This window comes from Phoenix dactylifera, chromosome 2, assembly GCF_051530095.1.
Source record: "Phoenix dactylifera cultivar Ajwa chromosome 2, Ajwa_hap1_PhDact_Kaust_v1.1, whole genome shotgun sequence".
Lineage (NCBI taxonomy): Eukaryota > Viridiplantae > Streptophyta > Magnoliopsida > Arecales > Arecaceae > Phoenix > Phoenix dactylifera.
The window spans coordinates 41,682,064-41,700,472 of NC_143191.1; the positions used below are offsets into that span (position 1 = coordinate 41,682,064).

Genomic DNA, 18,409 nt, shown 5'->3' on the forward strand with positions numbered 1-18,409 from the left:
ACATTACAGTCAAGTTCATGGAGGCTGACCATGGGCCTATCATGGTGTTTGTGATTAGATTTGAATGAGTTTGAATTCTTAGCCTGATGAGAATGTCATAACTTAAACGGAGGGAATATGTGAGGATTCGTGCAGGCATGTGTTTAGTGTCACATCAGTTATTCATCGAGGTGATTTTGGGTACTTATATAGGATCAAGAAACCCAAATAATACTTTTCGGCTAGCCATTTTAGATGATGTCTTAGGTCGTTATAATAGGCCACATTTTAAAGAAAAGTTTCAACCAAGGAGGCCACGATTGTATTGTAAAACTAGTTATGAAGGCAATGCATCAAATAGCCGGTTGGATAACTTTTTGAGCTTTGTGAATTTTTGTGGACTAGCTTTACCTATTTGGTTGTTTGGTCTAAGAGTCGCAAGGTTTCGGGATTCAATTGATGAACAAGGAAAACATACTCATCGCTCCTTTTTATGATGAAAAAGGAGATCCAACAACGAGATAGCCAATCTTGACCTCTCTTTATGGACTCGAACAGTTGAAGGACTCGAACAAATTAGAATTTCTAAAGCAAACATTGTAATTTGAAGCAGGTATCATGATTTGTTTTCTGTGATTTTTCTTGTTGGGTCGGCTGAACATTGTTTGAAAGCTTTTCGAAAAGCTTGATCATTGAGATTTCAGAGCATTGGTGGTGAATCAGTGTCAGATATTATGTTGTTCTTAACTAATTCATGAGGAAAATACTAAAACTGTATGTACATGTTTAGAGTAGTGTGGCCAACATATTTCCCCAACCTAACAATTATATCAGGATTCTCCATGTATCTAATATGGATTCTATTAACAACAGGATGGAGTGAGTGGCTTATGTCAGTGCTGCAGATTTAATGTTCTTGTTTGGTAAAAACAAGCATTTCCTTTTAGAATGAAGGAAACGAATAATGCTCACTCTTGACATTAAATGTATCATACATGTATATGTATTGAGTCGAAATGCTTCGGTACATGAATTGTGATGACCCATATGGGCGTATATTTAGTTCCATATTGGTTATTTACTGGATAGATTTTAAGTATTTATATATGATTGAGAAATCCAAATAATACCTTCCGATTAGCATTTTTTCGGTGAAGTTCTGGATTATTATAAATGGTATTAAAGCGGATTCAGTCCATAACCTCTATGAATTAGGGGACACTGTAGTATAGGTATATTTGAGCTGACTAAAAGATTTGGATTCTTAGCCTCGCGAGGACGCTAGGGCTTAAATCTTGGGTTTTTCTATAGGATCAAAGAACCCTAATAATACCTTTTAGCTAGCCTTTTTGGATAAGATTTTGGGTTGTTATATTAACTCAACTATTATAACCCTCCAACCAACTAAACAAAAAAAAGTGGTAGCTCTAACTAAATAATTTTATTACATAATTTTACTATAAAATATAGATGCTTTGCAAAAACAAAAGGCAAAATATTAGATCCTTCAACACTAGAATTTTGGGAATGGAACAAAATTAGTGTAGTATTTTTTGCCTCTCAACTTTCATAATTTTTTTTCTTCTATTGTATTTTTTAATGCCAATATCACCATTTTTTGCAATAATTAGACTCAAATTACAAATTACCATGCATTACATACTAGCAATTTTTACATTGATCAATTAATTCAACCTATATACCCACACATCATGTCATATACTATTGCAACTAAAGCTCATTATGTCTAAAGTTTCTAGAATCCTTAATTTTAAGCCTCCAATCATGATACTTAAGTAAATCATTGGCACAATGCCAGCAGGATTCAAGTGTAACTCTTATAATAAAGATACTTCTTTGATTCGTTTTTCACTTTATCTACTTGGAAAAGTAAATAAGACGCCAAGAAGATAAACTAAACAAATACAAGCATATAAGTATCCAAATAATAAAAAAGGTGTACCATTATGTAACATGTCAAAGTCATACATACTTCTTTATGTACTTCTTGTTCATATGCATGCATAAAAGTGGTAAATTCAATTGAAACCATAGTTTAAAATAATAGTTGTTATAACATGACAATAGTTTCTGTAATTATTTTGGACCATCTCCATTATATTGTGATGGGTGATTCAGTGCATTAATGATTTGTTACAACTATTATCACACCATAACCTTAATAAACTAATATATACTCTCAGTTCAATTTTTTTATTTTTTTTCTAAAATATGTGCCACCTAAAAGAATAAATCTTATTCAGTAAACAAGGATTTGGATAGCAGCAGCATTAAATTTCCTTGTTTGTTTAGTTGTGGCAGTTGTAATTTCAATATTAAATAAGTCTGAACCAGGAAGAATGGGGAAAGTAACGGCCGTTATAACGGCCAATAACGGGTGGTTTGTTACATCGGATTGACGCCGTTAGTGGAAGCTGGAAATTCTAGCCTAGAATGGGCTGGGATTGGGAGGCTATAACGGTTGCGTCACAACGCCGTTAGAAATGGAGCCGGAGAGCCTGTAGGGCCGGAATCCGCGTCGCACCCGTAAGAACTCGTGTCGCTCTCTCCTTGGAAATTAAGCCGAGAGTCGCGACCCCTTCGGCCTTAAAGCAGAGGAAATCAGGGAGGGGTAACTCTTTTTCATTCTCTCTCTCTCTCTCGCTCGCTCCGCGTCTGCCACCAGGAGCTCCTCCTCCATCGCCGCCGTCCGACGAGGTCGCAGTGCTTCTCTTTCCTCGGTACGATCTATCCCTCGCTCTCTCGATCTCCCTCTTTCTTCCTCGTCTGCGGCAATTCCATCTTTTCATCTTTTCTTTCGCTTTGCCATCGATTGATGCGAGAATCCATTCGTCGAGGCCGGCGACCTGTCTCTTGCGAAACTTTTTCGAATTTTTCTTTCTTTCTTTTTTTCTTTTTTTTCCTTTCTTTCTTGATTACCCGTTTCGGGATCGGTCGAGGATTTAGGGTTTTTGTGCTGCGTACTGGAGTTCTTCTATATTGTTGCCCTTTGTTTATGTAAATTATTCAAAATGGATGCTTCTTAATTACGGGCTATGGAATAAAAGGTACTAGTGGTTAGGAAGCGGGTTGCTGACCTAGATCCGGAAAATTTGCTCTCCTTGATGCATAAATCTAGTCAATCTTGAATATTGTTGGATTAATTGATGATAGAATGATCCATATTTTGGTAGATATACCGATTCTTGGTCTGGATATTGGTTCACCGAACATTATGCTCATTGATATCTCTGAGGCTGGTGATTTGATCGCTGCAGAAAGGGATTTTGGTTGAATTCTTGAACAAAGATGTTTTTTTTTTCTTTGAATTCGAGAATGCCTGCTCGTCAACTGAATGACTTGCTAAAATTGCTTTAAATTCTTTTGAGGGGTACCTTTTTGCAAGTTGGAACCAGATAGAACTCTTATTGACCTTTTATCTGCTTGTGCAGAGAGCAAACAATTTTGTTTAATGCAGGAAAAATTCCATGAGTTTTCCTTAAAAATATATTCTTTGGCCATCACTTGCTCGAGGTGCAGTGAGCTTCTTGCTTCATATTCTTTTCTCCAAGTGTATAAATTATGTTTTTATGATAAAGGGGCTGAACTGAATGTTATTGAATAATACTGCAACACGATTGTGCTTTTTCGATTGTTGCATTCTTTGAACTGTGATATTCTTTGTCCATCTTAAGATATTAGTGATATTTACTTGGTATAGTTGGACTGTGTGAAAAGTGTTAAGTGTTACTTCAAACGTAGAATGGGTGTTGACTTGTAAATGCTAACCTAACTGCTTTGTATATACATTCTTGTGATGTGAGAATGATTGTGGTACATTACGTGAGTTCACATATTGCCAATTATCTCACAACTTATTTGTAGATATCTTTCTTCATGTTCTTTAATCTTGCAGGTGTAAGGGAACTGTGAGATCCGATGGCTATGATTGATGAACCACTCTATCCAATTGCAATACTGATAGATGAGCTGAAAAATGAAGACATTCAGCTGCGACTAAATTCTATTCGCAGGCTTTCTACAATTGCACGGGCACTTGGTGAAGAAAGGACCAGAAAAGAACTAATCCCTTTTCTTAGTGAAAACAATGATGATGATGATGAGGTACTCCTCGCAATGGCTGAAGAGTTGGGTGTATTTATTCCATATGTTGGAGGGGTGGAATATGCACATGTTCTACTTCCACCTTTGGAAACATTGTGCACTGTGGAGGAAACTTGTGTTAGAGACAAGGCTGTCGAATCACTGTGCCGAATTGGAGCACAGATGAAGGAAAATGATTTAGTAGACTCGTTTGTTCCTTTGGTAAAGGTAAGACAACTTACTCAAATGATGGTTGGACTTATTACCCTTTGTTGTTTGGTTGGTACCTGCTTGTTATTCTTCCTTTTGAGTTTGATGCATGTGTTGTTTATGTTCACTTCGCAAGCAGAATTCTGATATTCATGGATATGCAGGGACGGACTCATTCTCCATTATTCTAGGGCTATTTTTCCCAGCTTCTCGTTTTGCTTGTTCTTTTCTCATGGATTATGTTAAAGGAAAAACCACATTATTCTTGAGGACATTCATCATCTTGTTTGGGGGGCTCTCTGGCAGAAATTTTACATATTGCCGGCATAGCAGTTTGCCATGATGGACACTTATGTGCTGAAATTGATGTATTTTATGGAGCAATTGTGTCTTCTCAGATTGGGGGACTCTATGCATGCCAAAATTTTGCATGTGTTGTGGTAAAACATAGATCTTATAAAAAATTTGAGATTGAAGAATACCTATTATTCTGGTTTGTCGTACTGCCTTATGTGAATTTTCATACCCATCACGACAATCATATATAGAAGGAAAAGAAGAGTGCTTTTTAAAATTTTCTTTTAAGACTAACTTCATTATAGAGCTTTCATGTTGCCCAAAAGCTTGAATCAATTGAAATTTAACTGTTCTCATATTAATTCTATCTTTGCTTTCAGTGCTCTTGCCTTCATGTATAAAATCCACTTACTCTAATTTGAAATGTCATCGTGTTCAGTTAATTTCCTGACTCGTTCATTTTCTCATGTGCTTCAGAGGCTAGCAGCAGGCGAGTGGTTTACAGCTCGAGTTTCCTCTTGTGGTCTGTTTCATATTGCCTATGCAAGCGCACCAGATCACTTAAAGGCAGAATTAAGGTCCATCTATGGCCAGTTGTGCCAGGACGACATGCCTATGGTGAGAAGAGCTGCTGCAACAAACCTAGGAAAATTTGCAGCTACAGTTGAATCGAACCATCTGAAGATTGAAATCATGTCAATATTTGAGGATCTAACACAAGATGGTACTGTTTGGTTTATACGTTTTATTAATTTATCATCTGCTAGTAGTTAGGATTATTTCCTTTTTGTGACATGTATTGCTATACTGATTGTTTGTATTTTTCCGAACTGTTTATCAATTTCTCTTTAAGTTATGGAAACATGTTAATGAGTCCTGTGACTTTAACATTTTTTCGCTGACCTACCTAGTACTGATGCTTATATTTGTCAGCCTTCTATCTACATTTTGAGATCTGGAATTCTTTATTTCTTGATGATCAATGGACAACGATTATAAATGGCAATTGTGGGGAGCGTAGAATTATTTTAACACTTTGTTTAAATAATGGTGACTATTATGTTATAAAGGCCTATTATAATGGTTGTATAATGGTTTTAGAGCACCTCATGTTGTTAGATGTGAAACTCAGGAGCAGGTGCTGATGTAGTTGAGGGTGCGGGGAAGCAAATTTTTTAGAAAGACTTTTTAAGGAAGTCCTTAGGAAGTGGGTGTGGGTTTGAGCTACCAGGGAGATTATGAAGCAAGTGCATTACCCTAGGTAGTAGACTACTAAGGTTATGCATTATGAAAACAGACATGTATGCATGCAGTTATAATGCCAATACTAGGGTTGTATTGGGTGTTTGTCTCAACTTCTGACTCTTTATTTTTGTCTTTCTCATTTTAAAGTTGTGTACTCTCTGTCTCTCTCTCTCTCATTGCAAAGTGGGTGCATTCACAAAAACACTATTAAAAAAATAAAACACAGCAATAACCTAATCTAGCTGTCCATGCAACAGCACACCCATCTGTATATATGCAACTCTTTTGTCTATGTTTGTGTATGTAAGCTGCTATGAATAATGACATGCACATATGTTGTCGTTTGCTAACTCAGTGTGGTGTTAGTCCAAACCCATATACTGAACTGTGTCAACAGTTTCAGTGCTGGTGTCATTTTAAAGTTATTGAAAAGAATTTGAAAATCCAAGGGCATGGAAAAAAAAGAATAAGAAAAGTAAAATATTCAAAGATGAGTCAGACCAAGGTCCGCCGTACCGGTACCGGTCGGCGTACCGGTGGCCGGCCGGACCGGTACGGTACCGGTCCGGTCCGGTCCGTACCGGCCGGTACCGGTGGTTTCAAAAACCACAGCGCGCGGCGCTGTGGTTCTAAAAAAAAAAAAAAAAAATCGTACCGGTGCGAACCGGCCGGTTCGCACCGGTACGAGGCCCGTACCGGCCGGTACGGGCTCCGAACCGGCCGGTACGGGCCCGAACCGGCCGGTACGCACCCGTACCGGCCGGTTCGGATAAAAAACCGGGAAATACCGGTTTTTTATCCGTTCCGGTACCGGTCTAGGTCCGGACCGGTACGTACCGGCCCGTACCGGCCGGTACGGGCCGGTACGGCATTCCATGAGTCAGACATATGAATTATTTTTTTATGACTTAATATATTGCTTGCTTGACTAGTTTTAACAGTTATCACATTCAAGTTTTTTTGAAAATTAAGCATTTTCTAGAAGAAAGTACTATACAAAAAGCTAAGATAAAATCAGAAAAAAATATTAGGTATCCTTCTAGATTATAATATATTGTTTGCTGACAATATAACGGACATGAAAGTGGCACTAGATGAGGAGTCTTTGTGACACATAAAGATTATGGTGTCTAATAATTAGTTTACCATCTCAACTTCCATTCAAAAAAATATGGTATTGTTAAAATAATGACTGGTTAGCAATCATCAAGAATGACTGAAGGACATTCAAATCACTAATACTTAATGCATCAATATCAAATATTATTCTTCTAAAGTATGAATTCATGTTCAGCAAGTAAAGGAATGGCTATAAAAGGTATAAATTATTAATTTACTAATCATTAAATTATGAACTAACAGATTTGAATCACTGATGTATTAAGCATTCATCAGACTTGCTTTTACACCAAATGTTTATATTCATCTTGAAGTTTGACAAAATCACATACGACTACGAGGTTTCATTAATTACACATTTTTAAGGCCACAGGATTGTAGGGTGCTGGGATCCTTCAGGCTTGATATATTACTACTAAAGTAAGAAAAAGTAAGAAAATTTGGCTCTTAGTAGCCACAATCTTCTAACTACGATAATGCACCCCTCTTGGAATATTCCAGGCATCTTGAAACCATGCCCACTTCCTAAGTTGTTACTTATAAAAGTATTTCTAATGTATTTGCTTCCTTGCACTCACACATAAACCAGCTCTCAGTTTTGGCAATTAAATTTTGCTTGTAGAGGGAACAAACCATTCTTCTAGATCAGGCCTGATATATTATTGCTTAAATAACAAAGAAGTCCATATTTTGACTATAGATGGAACCAAGGTTCGTAGAACTGGTATGGGGGTTGAAGCAGTCGACAATCGATTTGATAAGGTACTGGTATGTATCGTATGGACCTAAGGCGTATTAGAACCAAGGGAGGGATAGCGAGGAAGAGAGAGAGAGAGAGAGAGAGAGAGAGAGAGGGAGAGAGAGAGAGAGGGGGGCTGAAGCCACCAGGGTTCGTCATCTTCAAAAGAGAGAGAGGAGAAAGAGGGAGAGAGGGGGCGAAGTTGCCGAGGTCGTTGTTATCTTCGGGAGAGAGAGCGAGATTGAGTGAGAGAAAGGGGGCGAAGCTGTGTACCTGTGGTGTTTGTGAGAGAGGGATTGTGAGAGAGGGAAGAGAGAGAGGGCGAAGTGTGTACCTGTGGTGTTTGTCGGAGGTGGTGGCAGCGACTGGTATGGGTGGTGGTGTTGAAACCTTGACCCTGGCCAAACACAAGAGGGAGGGAGAGAGTGATTGAGAGGCAAGGCGACTCAGGGTTGGGTCAGGGGGGTTTATAAAGGCAGTAGACCACTTGAATCATCTTTAACCAAGCAAAACTGGACAGTTGTGCTTGGTTCAGGTTGGTGCAAGCCGGTTCGAGGCATGTTCGGAATTGAACTTGCATATTGACTTTTTTATTTTGGCCCGAAACAGGTTGGTACACTCCGAACCGAGTGGTTCGGGTCGAGACAACTAACCTTGGATGGAACAAATACCAAACAACACCTTGAAGAAGAATTAACGATCTTCTTGCTCTCAACCATCAGTTGTGGCTGAAATTGGTGGTGAAGCTTGAATGTTTGCATCCAGATCAACTGAGTATTATTTATGGTTTTTCATGTGCTTTATTCAGTATATTTGCTGATGGCTTTCATGTAGCATTGCATGGTTGTAGTGATGATGCTTATTGTTCTAGACGATAGTTGTAAGCGATTCTCGTTATTTACATGTCTTCTGGATGCTTTCTGGTTTACATGTTCTCACACTTGTATCCCAATATTCTAGCTTGGTGTATTTCCCCATTTAATTATGTTTACTCTTTTCTTTTTCAACTTCAATTGTCTTTACTATACTGCTAAGTATAAATATGTGTCAAACTTCTCTGTTTCAGATCAAGATTCTGTGCGCTTGCTGGCTGTTGAGGGCTGTGCCGCACTTGGGAAGTTGTTGGAACCCCAGGACTGTGTAGCTCATATCCTTCCGGTCATTGTTAATTTTTCACAGGTATCCCTGACATATGCTATGCTTTCTGCTTAATATATGCTGTTTTTCCTTGATTGTATGAGGCAAATATATTCTGCAGCTTGGGTACATGTTTGCACCAACAGCATATGCTTCTCTCATTGGCCTGCAAAATTACTGTTCGCATCTACTTCATATTTATAGGGTGCACATTTAGATGTTGCTAGAAGATTGTCATATCAGATGTGGTTTATTTCATGGTATGAAGTGCATTTATGTAAACTTCTTGAATAGGATAAGTCCTGGCGTGTCCGCTATATGGTTGCAAATCAGTTGTATGAGCTTTGTGAAGCTGTTGGCCCAGAACCTACCAGGTAATACACTTACAAGTTCTGATATTACTGCTATATTGCATCCAATAGCTTATCCTTATCTTAGTTTGTTTTGCAGTTTGGGTCCTGATTTTATGCTATTATCTTAGTTTTTCGATTAGGCTATAGAATGTTTACATTCTTGCAAACAAAAATATATGTGGTTATATTAAAGTCGAGTAACTTGGTACTTTTCTTTTCCGTATTGTTGTGGCCATATATGAACTTTGCGAGATATCTCATCCTTTTTGACCTCTGTGTTGCTTTAGGGCGGATTTGGTGCCAGCATATGTTAGGCTTCTTCGTGATAATGAGGCTGAAGTACGCATAGCAGCTGCAGGGAAGGTGACAAAGTTCTGCCGGATCTTGAGCCCTCAACTTGCAATCCAGCATATCCTTCCTTGTGTAAAGGTATTTATTTTGTAGAGAATTTAATACAGTCCTAGTGATATAGTGGTTAGAACATGGAACTTGCACTTTCCTTTTTATTCCTTCTATTCCTTTTGTGATCTTGTTCGCATACAATGTTATCATCTCCAGGAATTGTCATCAGATTCTTCACAGCATGTTCGTTCAGCTTTGGCTTCGGTAATCATGGGTATGGCACCAGTACTGGGAAAGGTATGAATAGCATTGCAAGCATAAACAAGGTTCTTCTGTGAGGTGTGAACCGAACAATCATATAAGCAAATTTACACAAATTCGTGTAGCTTATGCATATATATGTATAATGATGTGGGCTCATCTGTTGCATTCTTTGAAATACAAATTATTTATGGTGTAATGTTTATCGAATCTGTTTTCTAGCTACCTTTACTTCTTTGCTTTTCAATTTTTGATCATCTAGAACCTAATTTGGATTGTTATTTGAAACTTTTGCTCTTCTTATATATATATATATATTGAAAAAATATTAGCTGGTTTTCATGCTTTTGGTTTCTAATTCTGATATATAGTCATTTGTGACAATTAACTCCAGTAATGCATGGTAAGCTATGTCCTGTGGTAGCTTAAATGGTGAACAGTTCTTGAATTGTTTGCTAGTGACATATCCACTGCTGGTCTCAGCTTAGTGGCCGTTGTCCATGTGAATGGGAAATGCAAGTGCATCTGATGGTGAAAGCTTAGGTGCCTCATGCTTTATCTCTATTTTATATTTGATCATGATGCCTGGTGATCGTGTGAAATCTATCCCCAGAATTATTGATAGACTTTGTATGTCTCACCTGTGCTTGATTCACATTTGATATGATTTAGTGTCATTATTTTAATTGGTTTGAATAGTGTCTTTTTATATCATGCTATCACACAATAAGCAAAATATCCATTTTTATTTTGTTTTTTCGTTTTTCACGTGTTTTTGGTGTTGTGAATATTTGTTGTCAACATTTTGCAACTAGGATTAGAATTGTGTACTGCTTCAATTATTGATGATAATCATCCATCATGTTGCATTCCTTTTTTTGGGGGTGGGGTGGGGTGGGTCTGTTATTTCAGAGTAAAGGTTTGCTAGTGTAGTTATCTTAAATTTGTTCGTGTAACAAAATCTTTAGATGGTTTACATATTTAGACTCAGTTTTAACCTATATAATCATTGTCTGTTTATATTATTATTTTTTTTCTGTTCAGAAGTTTGGAGAATTTGTTGTCCAATTGATTTTGGAAATGCCTGTTCTCATATCTTTATGCCTTTGTTTTCTATGTTTTTCTTTCAGTTTGCTAGATGCAATGAGCTAGTTGCTTGTGTTTGTGCCTTTGTGGCTTAACTAATGCATGGTCTGTGTTAAAGCGTATTCTCTGGTAGGAACTTTAAGGTTAGCCACTTAAGGTTAACTATACAAATTAGTAGATGGCTCCCAAATTCTGATACATGTCTCTAGAACACCATGTTATTGTTTCGGTTACCTAACATACTTGTCACCTTTACATCCATTTTATCTTAAATAGAGATTTCACCAATTTTGGTGTTTTATGTAGGATGCTACTATTGAACAACTTCTTCCAATCTTTCTTTCTCTGCTGAAGGATGAATTTCCTGATGTCCGACTCAATATAATTAGCAAGCTTGATCAAGTTAATCAGGTGAGCATATCTTTTAATGGCTTTATCGCAATGGATATTTTCATATGGTTGTCTCTTGTTGATTTTTAGTGTTGCATGAATGTCTTGCTGCATTCTTAAAGGCTTTTGTTTTCTTTCTTTATTGCATGGTTATACATAGATTTAAGAAGGCATCGATTGTTTGTACCATTGTTTTAAATTCAGCCATGGTGGCCACTATAGCAGCCATTATAGCGGTTTCAAACCTAAACAGCTTTGCTATGCGCCATGGCAGCCTCATGTGGTGCTTGGGCCTATAGCGCCTGATATAGCAGGAGAAAAGCAACTATGATGGCAGCTAGCTTCCATTACCCAGTTATGGTCTTAGCAATCCAGGGTCTTGGGAGAGGCAAATTGGGTAGGCCTAACCTTTGGCATTTTTTTGCACAAAGTTGCTGTCCCAGGACTTGAACCTGTCCATTGCGCTTGTTAGCACAAGCCTTTATTATTGCACCAAGCAATGGCCCCTCCTAGGACTTATAGCGTACAGCAGCCACTACTTTATTGATTTATAGGGGGCAATATGTTTCATAGCGGACTGGACCAGTTCTAATTGCACTGGTTCAGCATTTAAGCTTTAATTGGATTAAAAGAAGGGTCAGTTCACTTATTTGGTGCCCTAGTTGAATGGAGAGTGGGAAAGAATAGAAGAGAAGAATGGAGGGTAGGAAAGAATGTAGGCATCCCTCTCATCACTGCACCACTAATGCTCCAAAGCTGGAGCTCCCTCACCAACACTCAATAGCCAATGCATCACCTTGCCCCCCGGAGATCTTTTTTTTATGGTCGATGTTATATGATCATGGACAACTTTATTTTATGAATGATGTTATTATTTTTGGTAGAGGGTGATATTTGTTATTAGATTGTGGAGCTTTGCATTATATGACGTGGATATGGTATTATGATGTTAGGTCGATAATGTTTTATAGTATTGTCCTTCATTTCTAATTTTTTGCATGAACTTGATGTAAAGTATTGATTTTGATACTTAGTAAGAAAAACATGGATATGTTTTCACAGCCTGCTTTGGGTTCATAATGCCTGCTATAGAGCCCGCTAATCCGCTATCTGCTATGAAACCTCCTAGCTGCTACATGTCCGCCGTTCACTTTTTAATGCATTGTTTGATACTAAAGCAAAAGTACAAATTCAGCTTATTTTCGGATTCCTGTTTCTGGTTCAAGCCAACCTGATAGTACCAGAGCTAAATTACACGAACATAAAATGCACTAGTAGATGAATTAGTGAAATAATGTAAAGCACTCAAAGTGATTCTAGTTGTTCTTTCCTTCTGCAGCCTACTTGTTACATATGGAAGAGGCAGAACAAGCGCATTACTAATGTTCATCGCATGGATTAAGTAGACAATACTGATAGTTTAACTGCATAAGTTATACTTATCCAACTTTAGTGAGAAATTTTTCTTTCACTTAATGGAAGATGCAGAGCAAGCTCTCCCTTTATTTGACATGTGATTGAAAGTTCTAATCTTTGCTGTCGTAGTTTGTTTTCTTGCTGTATTCTCCCCTTCAGTTATCTATATTGGTGCTTTCGATGCTACATATACTTAGATGATGCAATTATTGTAATCTAGTCAGCTTTCATGAGATAACAGTATCTATCTTTGATGAATGGTATTTTCTAGTTGGGTTACAAAACATAGTTATTGCATAAGCTTTTGTTGTTTTTGAAAAATAAATTGTTTGTGTTTTAGCTAAAATACAAATGCCCATGCAGGTTATTGGAATTGATCTCTTGTCCCAATCACTACTGCCAGCCATTGTGGAGCTTGCAGAGGATAGACACTGGCGGGTTCGGCTAGCCATAATTGAGTACATTCCTTTGTTGGCAAGCCAATTAGGTGTTGGATTTTTTGATGATAAACTTGGTGCTCTATGCATGCAGTGGTTGGAAGATAAGGTAAAATAATTTCTTGTCATAATATATATGACTAAGATAATTTATCTTTGAACTATTTTCAGCATTCTTTTTAATATTGACTCTAACATCATCTTGCTTTGGTGATTACTCATTTGCAGTGTCAATTTTGTTTTCTTTTATCCTTATAGTGATATATGCTTGACAGTATTGATAGGGGTTGATTAACCATGTAATTGAAACTACAGGCACACCTCTATTCATGAACAAATAATTGAAGCTGTTATGCTTCAAATGGTTGCAATAAATTATCATAGACCTTTTAAAAGTTAATTCATCCATCTGCATGGCTTGTGGGTATGCACTAGGTAGTTGTGAATAAAAGAATATTGGGCTTGTGTTTTCTTGACAGAGATTATTTTCATTTTTGTCACGTTGCATAGCTTAATATAATATACGAGATTATTTGCAATCTTGTGGCCCTTGCGAGTAAATCCAGCCTATCCATCTGTTTTCTTTTTCTATTTAGGCTGCTAATAAGACATTTCTTAAGCAAAACTGTCAATGCCAAAAATGTCAATAAATTGACCAAAAGGCTTAATTATTTCGCAGGTTTTCTCAATTAGAGATGCAGCTGCTAATAACTTGAAGCGTCTTGCAGAAGAATTTGGCCCAGAATGGGCTATGCAGCACATAATTCCACAGGTTGGCTTTTATGGTTCAGTTGTAATAGCATATCCTTTTGCATGAAGCATCAGTATCTGTTTCCTTCTTTATCCTGATGGATTTGCTGTATATTAGGGTGGCAGCATTCAGTAACATGGTGATGCTGAAAAAACTTGAAATTTGAGTTTATTCAACTCATCTGGAAGTTTATTCAATTAGCCACTGGCATCAAATATGGCACAACGCTTGCAGCAGTTCCTGCCACTGAAATTTATGGACTGCTTTGGTTACAAATAGGTTTTATTATCTAAAGAATAGTAAATGGATACCTTTGAAATCTATGAGTACTTCCATCCGGGCTATTTAAGCTGAAAATTACAATTGTATGTAAAATCACAATTTTGTTTGGGAAGAATACTGCTAGAGAGAAGATTATATTGCAGAAGATAAATGCAGAGGATTCACCTAGCATTTGGGGTGGACAAAGTGGACAACTAGAATTTGAAAAAATGTTAAAAAGAAAAATTATATACAACCTACATGTATATGTATCTTTATGGGAAAATAGTCTCTAGAAAAGGGAAAAAAGCTACAAACAAAAAACAACACCTCAGCGACCAACAATATATAGGGTACCAAATTGTAATCCATGAGTTTTTTAATAAGTCGTATACGTTTCTTGCAAAAGTCATTAATAGTTCATGCATAAGTCATGAGATTTCTGAATCATGAATCATTGAACGATTCTCAGTTTGATCACTCAGAAATAATTTGGAGAATATGCCTAAGAAAAAAGTGAGGAGGATTCTAGCATTTCAATAATTTGGAGAATACTAGCCATATGGGGCCTACAAGAGGCGGAAACATACAATAAAAAATTGATGCAGATTTTCTATTTCCCTTTTATCAAAAGTTAGGTAACTAAACTTTCTTGGAATTGTTTCATGGGTTGTGCCATCCCTTTTGTTCTTGATCTCATAAAATAAGTACTATCACATTGATATCTATATATATTTTCCTTTTAAAGATTTGAATTGGTTATTTGAGCTTGAAATTCTTTGCTTGTTTAGTCTACATTTAATTATCAAATGAGTTAAAGGTATTAAACCGTTTGGCTATGAGAATTCTTTCCATGTTAATCTGGGTTGGCTTTGTGAATCAAGGATGCTTCAATTATTTTCCAACACCATGTCAGCATAACTGACATTGTATTTTTCCACTGGAAAGTTTATCAAGGCTCCAGTAGAGAGAGAAACAAACAAGGTTTCTCTTCATATGTAAATGTTTATGCTATATTATTTTACAATATGATAGAGGTTCAGACCAGAAAAAAAGAAGAGCCTAGGCCTGCCACATATATATCTAGGGTAGCCTCGTGTGAAATGGATAAATCCAAATTAATCAAGTTGTGAGCTGCTTGTGATTTTTTTCCCTTTTCTCATGGGAATGTCCTAAGTCCTAATGATGAGATGCATATCTGATCCATAGATGATTTGTCCATTTGCTTGGTTCATGCGATTTTCATTTTTGTGGTGGCTTGTGTAATGATTATTTTTTAAAAATTTTTGCTAGTTTTTGATATTATGGTTTTTGTGATTGGCTCATGGCCCTTGGATGTTATAAATGTAATGTCTATGTCATAGTGGAAAATGCATGCTGTTATAGAAACACAAGAAGAGATTAATATAGAGGAAATATCTTTGAGAACTCGGATGGGATCTCATGAGGTAGCAAGATTCACGAATTTCTCTTTGTGGATCACAAGGTAGACAATAATGATTATATGTAAAGCTGATATGGAAGTCTTAACGTGGAGAGAAATTTAAGGGAGGAACAAAGAAAGTGATTGAAAACTTATAAAGGCACATCTTGGTAATGTTGTAAATGTCATGCTGTTCGCTAGCCACTCCGTATGGCATGTCTTTCTTATTTTGTCTTGGCTCATACAAATGGACAACAGTCAAGTTAAATTACTATTTAAAGAACAGGGAAATAAAAACTGATTGTGGTTTAAACTAACAGCTTTGTATTTTCAAGACTGATCAAGAGAATTTCTTATGTAGGTGCTTGACAAAATCAATAATCCACATTACTTGTACCGTATGACGATCCTGCATGCAGTTTCTCTACTAGCCCCTGTCATGGGTGCTGATATTACATGCCAAAAGCTGTTGCCTGTGGTGATTGCTTCCTCAAAGGACAGGTGAATTCTGAACCATTTGTTGAGCTAACACCAGTTTCTTTCCCTAGATCTATACCATACAGCCAGTTGAACATCTCACTGAAAATTTTCCTATTCTGCTAGGGTACCCAACATCAAATTCAATGTGGCAAAGGTTCTACAGTCGCTCGTACCCACTCTTGGCCAATCAGTAAGTAGGATAATTTGCACAATGATGCTCTGCATCTTATATCTTGCTGCCATCATGGTATTTCGATTGATCTTGGTCGTGCTCAAAATTCTACCTCACAGGTGGTGGAAGGCACGATTCGTCCTTGTCTTGTTGAGCTCAGCGAGGATCCAGATGTGGATGTCAGGTACTTTGCCAGCCAAGCACTACAAGCATGCGACCAAGTCATGATGCCAAGCTAGGATGGTGTTCTAGTGGTTTGATCTCTACCATTTGGTTCTTCTAATTTCCATTTTTCATCCAAGACATGCTCTGTGCCTTCCTGCTGAATCTGTCTGGGATCTTTAATTCAGTGATGAAAGAACACTAGCTTTTGTATGTTAATTTGTTAGAAATGAAGATGTTCTAGGTTGGCAAAAGTTTCTTTTTGATTTTTAAATTTGAATTATTGTGATTTTACTAGGTTTTTGGGTTTTAGCTGAAGTACAACAAAATTATCATGAGTGCTGGTAAAGTTTTAAATTTTAGATGGATCCCTGCTTAGGATGGGACTTTGCACTGTTGTTTGTGTATTTTGTGCCTCCTTGATCTTAGGATGACATCTTCCAGAAATGCTCATGGTTTAATATGATTTGATGCCAAATTATGATATTGGAGAAGTTAGGGTTCCTTCCGAGCCCTGAACGAATTTCTTTACGGCTTGCTTGAAATTTGAACTTTTGATATCCCAGCCTTGGCTGTAATTCGCAGCTTACTGGATACTGTTCCGTAGTGTCCTCTAGGAGGGCTTTGACATGAGCTTGTATTCTAACGCATGCTTAGCTGTCCGGTGAGAAGCATGATTTGGGCTTTCTGTCATGGGTTGATATGCTGGCCAATTAATTGTGGAAATGATAGAAAAGCTTGGTCATCTCATAGATATGAAATTGGTTCAGTTTAATTCTATGAAGACAAATGGTTGAGTTATAGCTCCCAGAGGAAGCTAAATCATGTTCCTTGTCAGATTTGTGAGCCCTTTGCTGACTCCATGGCAGCAACTTATCCTAGAAATTACCCAAGAAATATATAACCTGATTAAAATATTTCTTTTCAGCTCATTACGGAAAATTGATCAAATGATAGTTCAATTTTGCAGTATATGTCCGGCGTAATACTGAAACAAAGATGTTTGGGTTTTTAGAATTTTGTAGTTGTTTTCATGTTCTGGTTTTTCTAGCCTAAAGGTTTTCTTCCAAATTCCTAAAATTTAGCCCGGTGATCTGGAAACAGTTTGGAGAATAAAACAGGGGTGCAATCAAGCCTGCCTGGTTAAGTTTGATTTGATTTAAAATACTTAAATTAGAAAATAAAAATAAAAATAAACAAAATACTTGAGGTTGATTTGACTCGTATCAGTCAAGCTTGAGCCTTAGTTCTATTTTAAAAAATATAGTTAAAATAAACAAAATATTATATTATAATTAATATATATATATATATATATATAGGATTGATAATCTAAGGTTATCAATCTATTTATTTTTTTTAAGACAAAAAATATTTTTATTTTTTATAATTTTTAAGAATATTTTATATTTTTTTACGATCTCATATTAACTCATTCTCTCACCCTCCAATTAACACTCTTTCTCTCTCTCTCTCGGGTGATAAAGTAGCAAGGCACCTCTCTCTCTCTCTCTCTCTCTCTTCGCATGGCATGCCGTTCTCTCACCCAATTCGGACAGGCATCCTTCCCCGGTTTGCTCTTCCTTGGTCTTGCCAGCAGACATCCCTAACAATGGGGGACTAAAAAGTTTGAACTCTGGATCACTTTGCGTTGCAAGCTGGGCTAATTCATCATCAGCTTTTGGCTGTATAAGTTACAAATAAAAACATTAGCGAATCTCTAATGCCGTCGATCGAATTCTTAAAATGAATGGCCATCTAACAAAGAACAAAATCACAAATCGTACAGCACGGAACAAATCACAATATTATCAAATATATGTTATGATGTCTATCAATAATCACCCCACCCCACCAAAAAAGAAAGAAAGAAAACACCGTAGCATATAGACTAATTAAATCTGGTAATTATCTAGCAACTGACTATATCTATTTTAATAGTCCTAGCCAAAGTCTCGCTTCTAACGCTCCTTAGAAAGCAGAAACAGAATGATCCATAAAAATTTCCCGGCATCACCAGAATTTGCTATAACACCCGGCCAATT

The 18,409-nt window shown here is 37.0% G+C and overlaps 1 protein-coding gene across 1 annotated transcript; it reads left to right on the forward strand.

The window, feature by feature from the left end:
- The first annotated feature begins 2,463 nt into the window (after nt 1–2,463).
- LOC103712762 (uncharacterized) lies at nt 2,464–16,758 on the forward strand. The gene is made up of 13 exons (XM_008799383.6): nt 2,464–2,720; nt 3,896–4,311; nt 5,068–5,314; nt 8,760–8,872; nt 9,125–9,204; nt 9,471–9,612; nt 9,742–9,822; nt 11,179–11,283; nt 13,042–13,224; nt 13,795–13,887; nt 15,912–16,051; nt 16,154–16,220; nt 16,322–16,758. Exons 2-13 carry the CDS (start codon nt 3,919–3,921, stop codon nt 16,439–16,441), a joined length of 1,764 nt encoding a protein of 587 aa, XP_008797605.2. The 5' UTR covers nt 2,464–2,720; nt 3,896–3,918; the 3' UTR covers nt 16,442–16,758.
- The last annotated feature ends 1,651 nt before the right edge of the window (nt 16,759–18,409 follow it).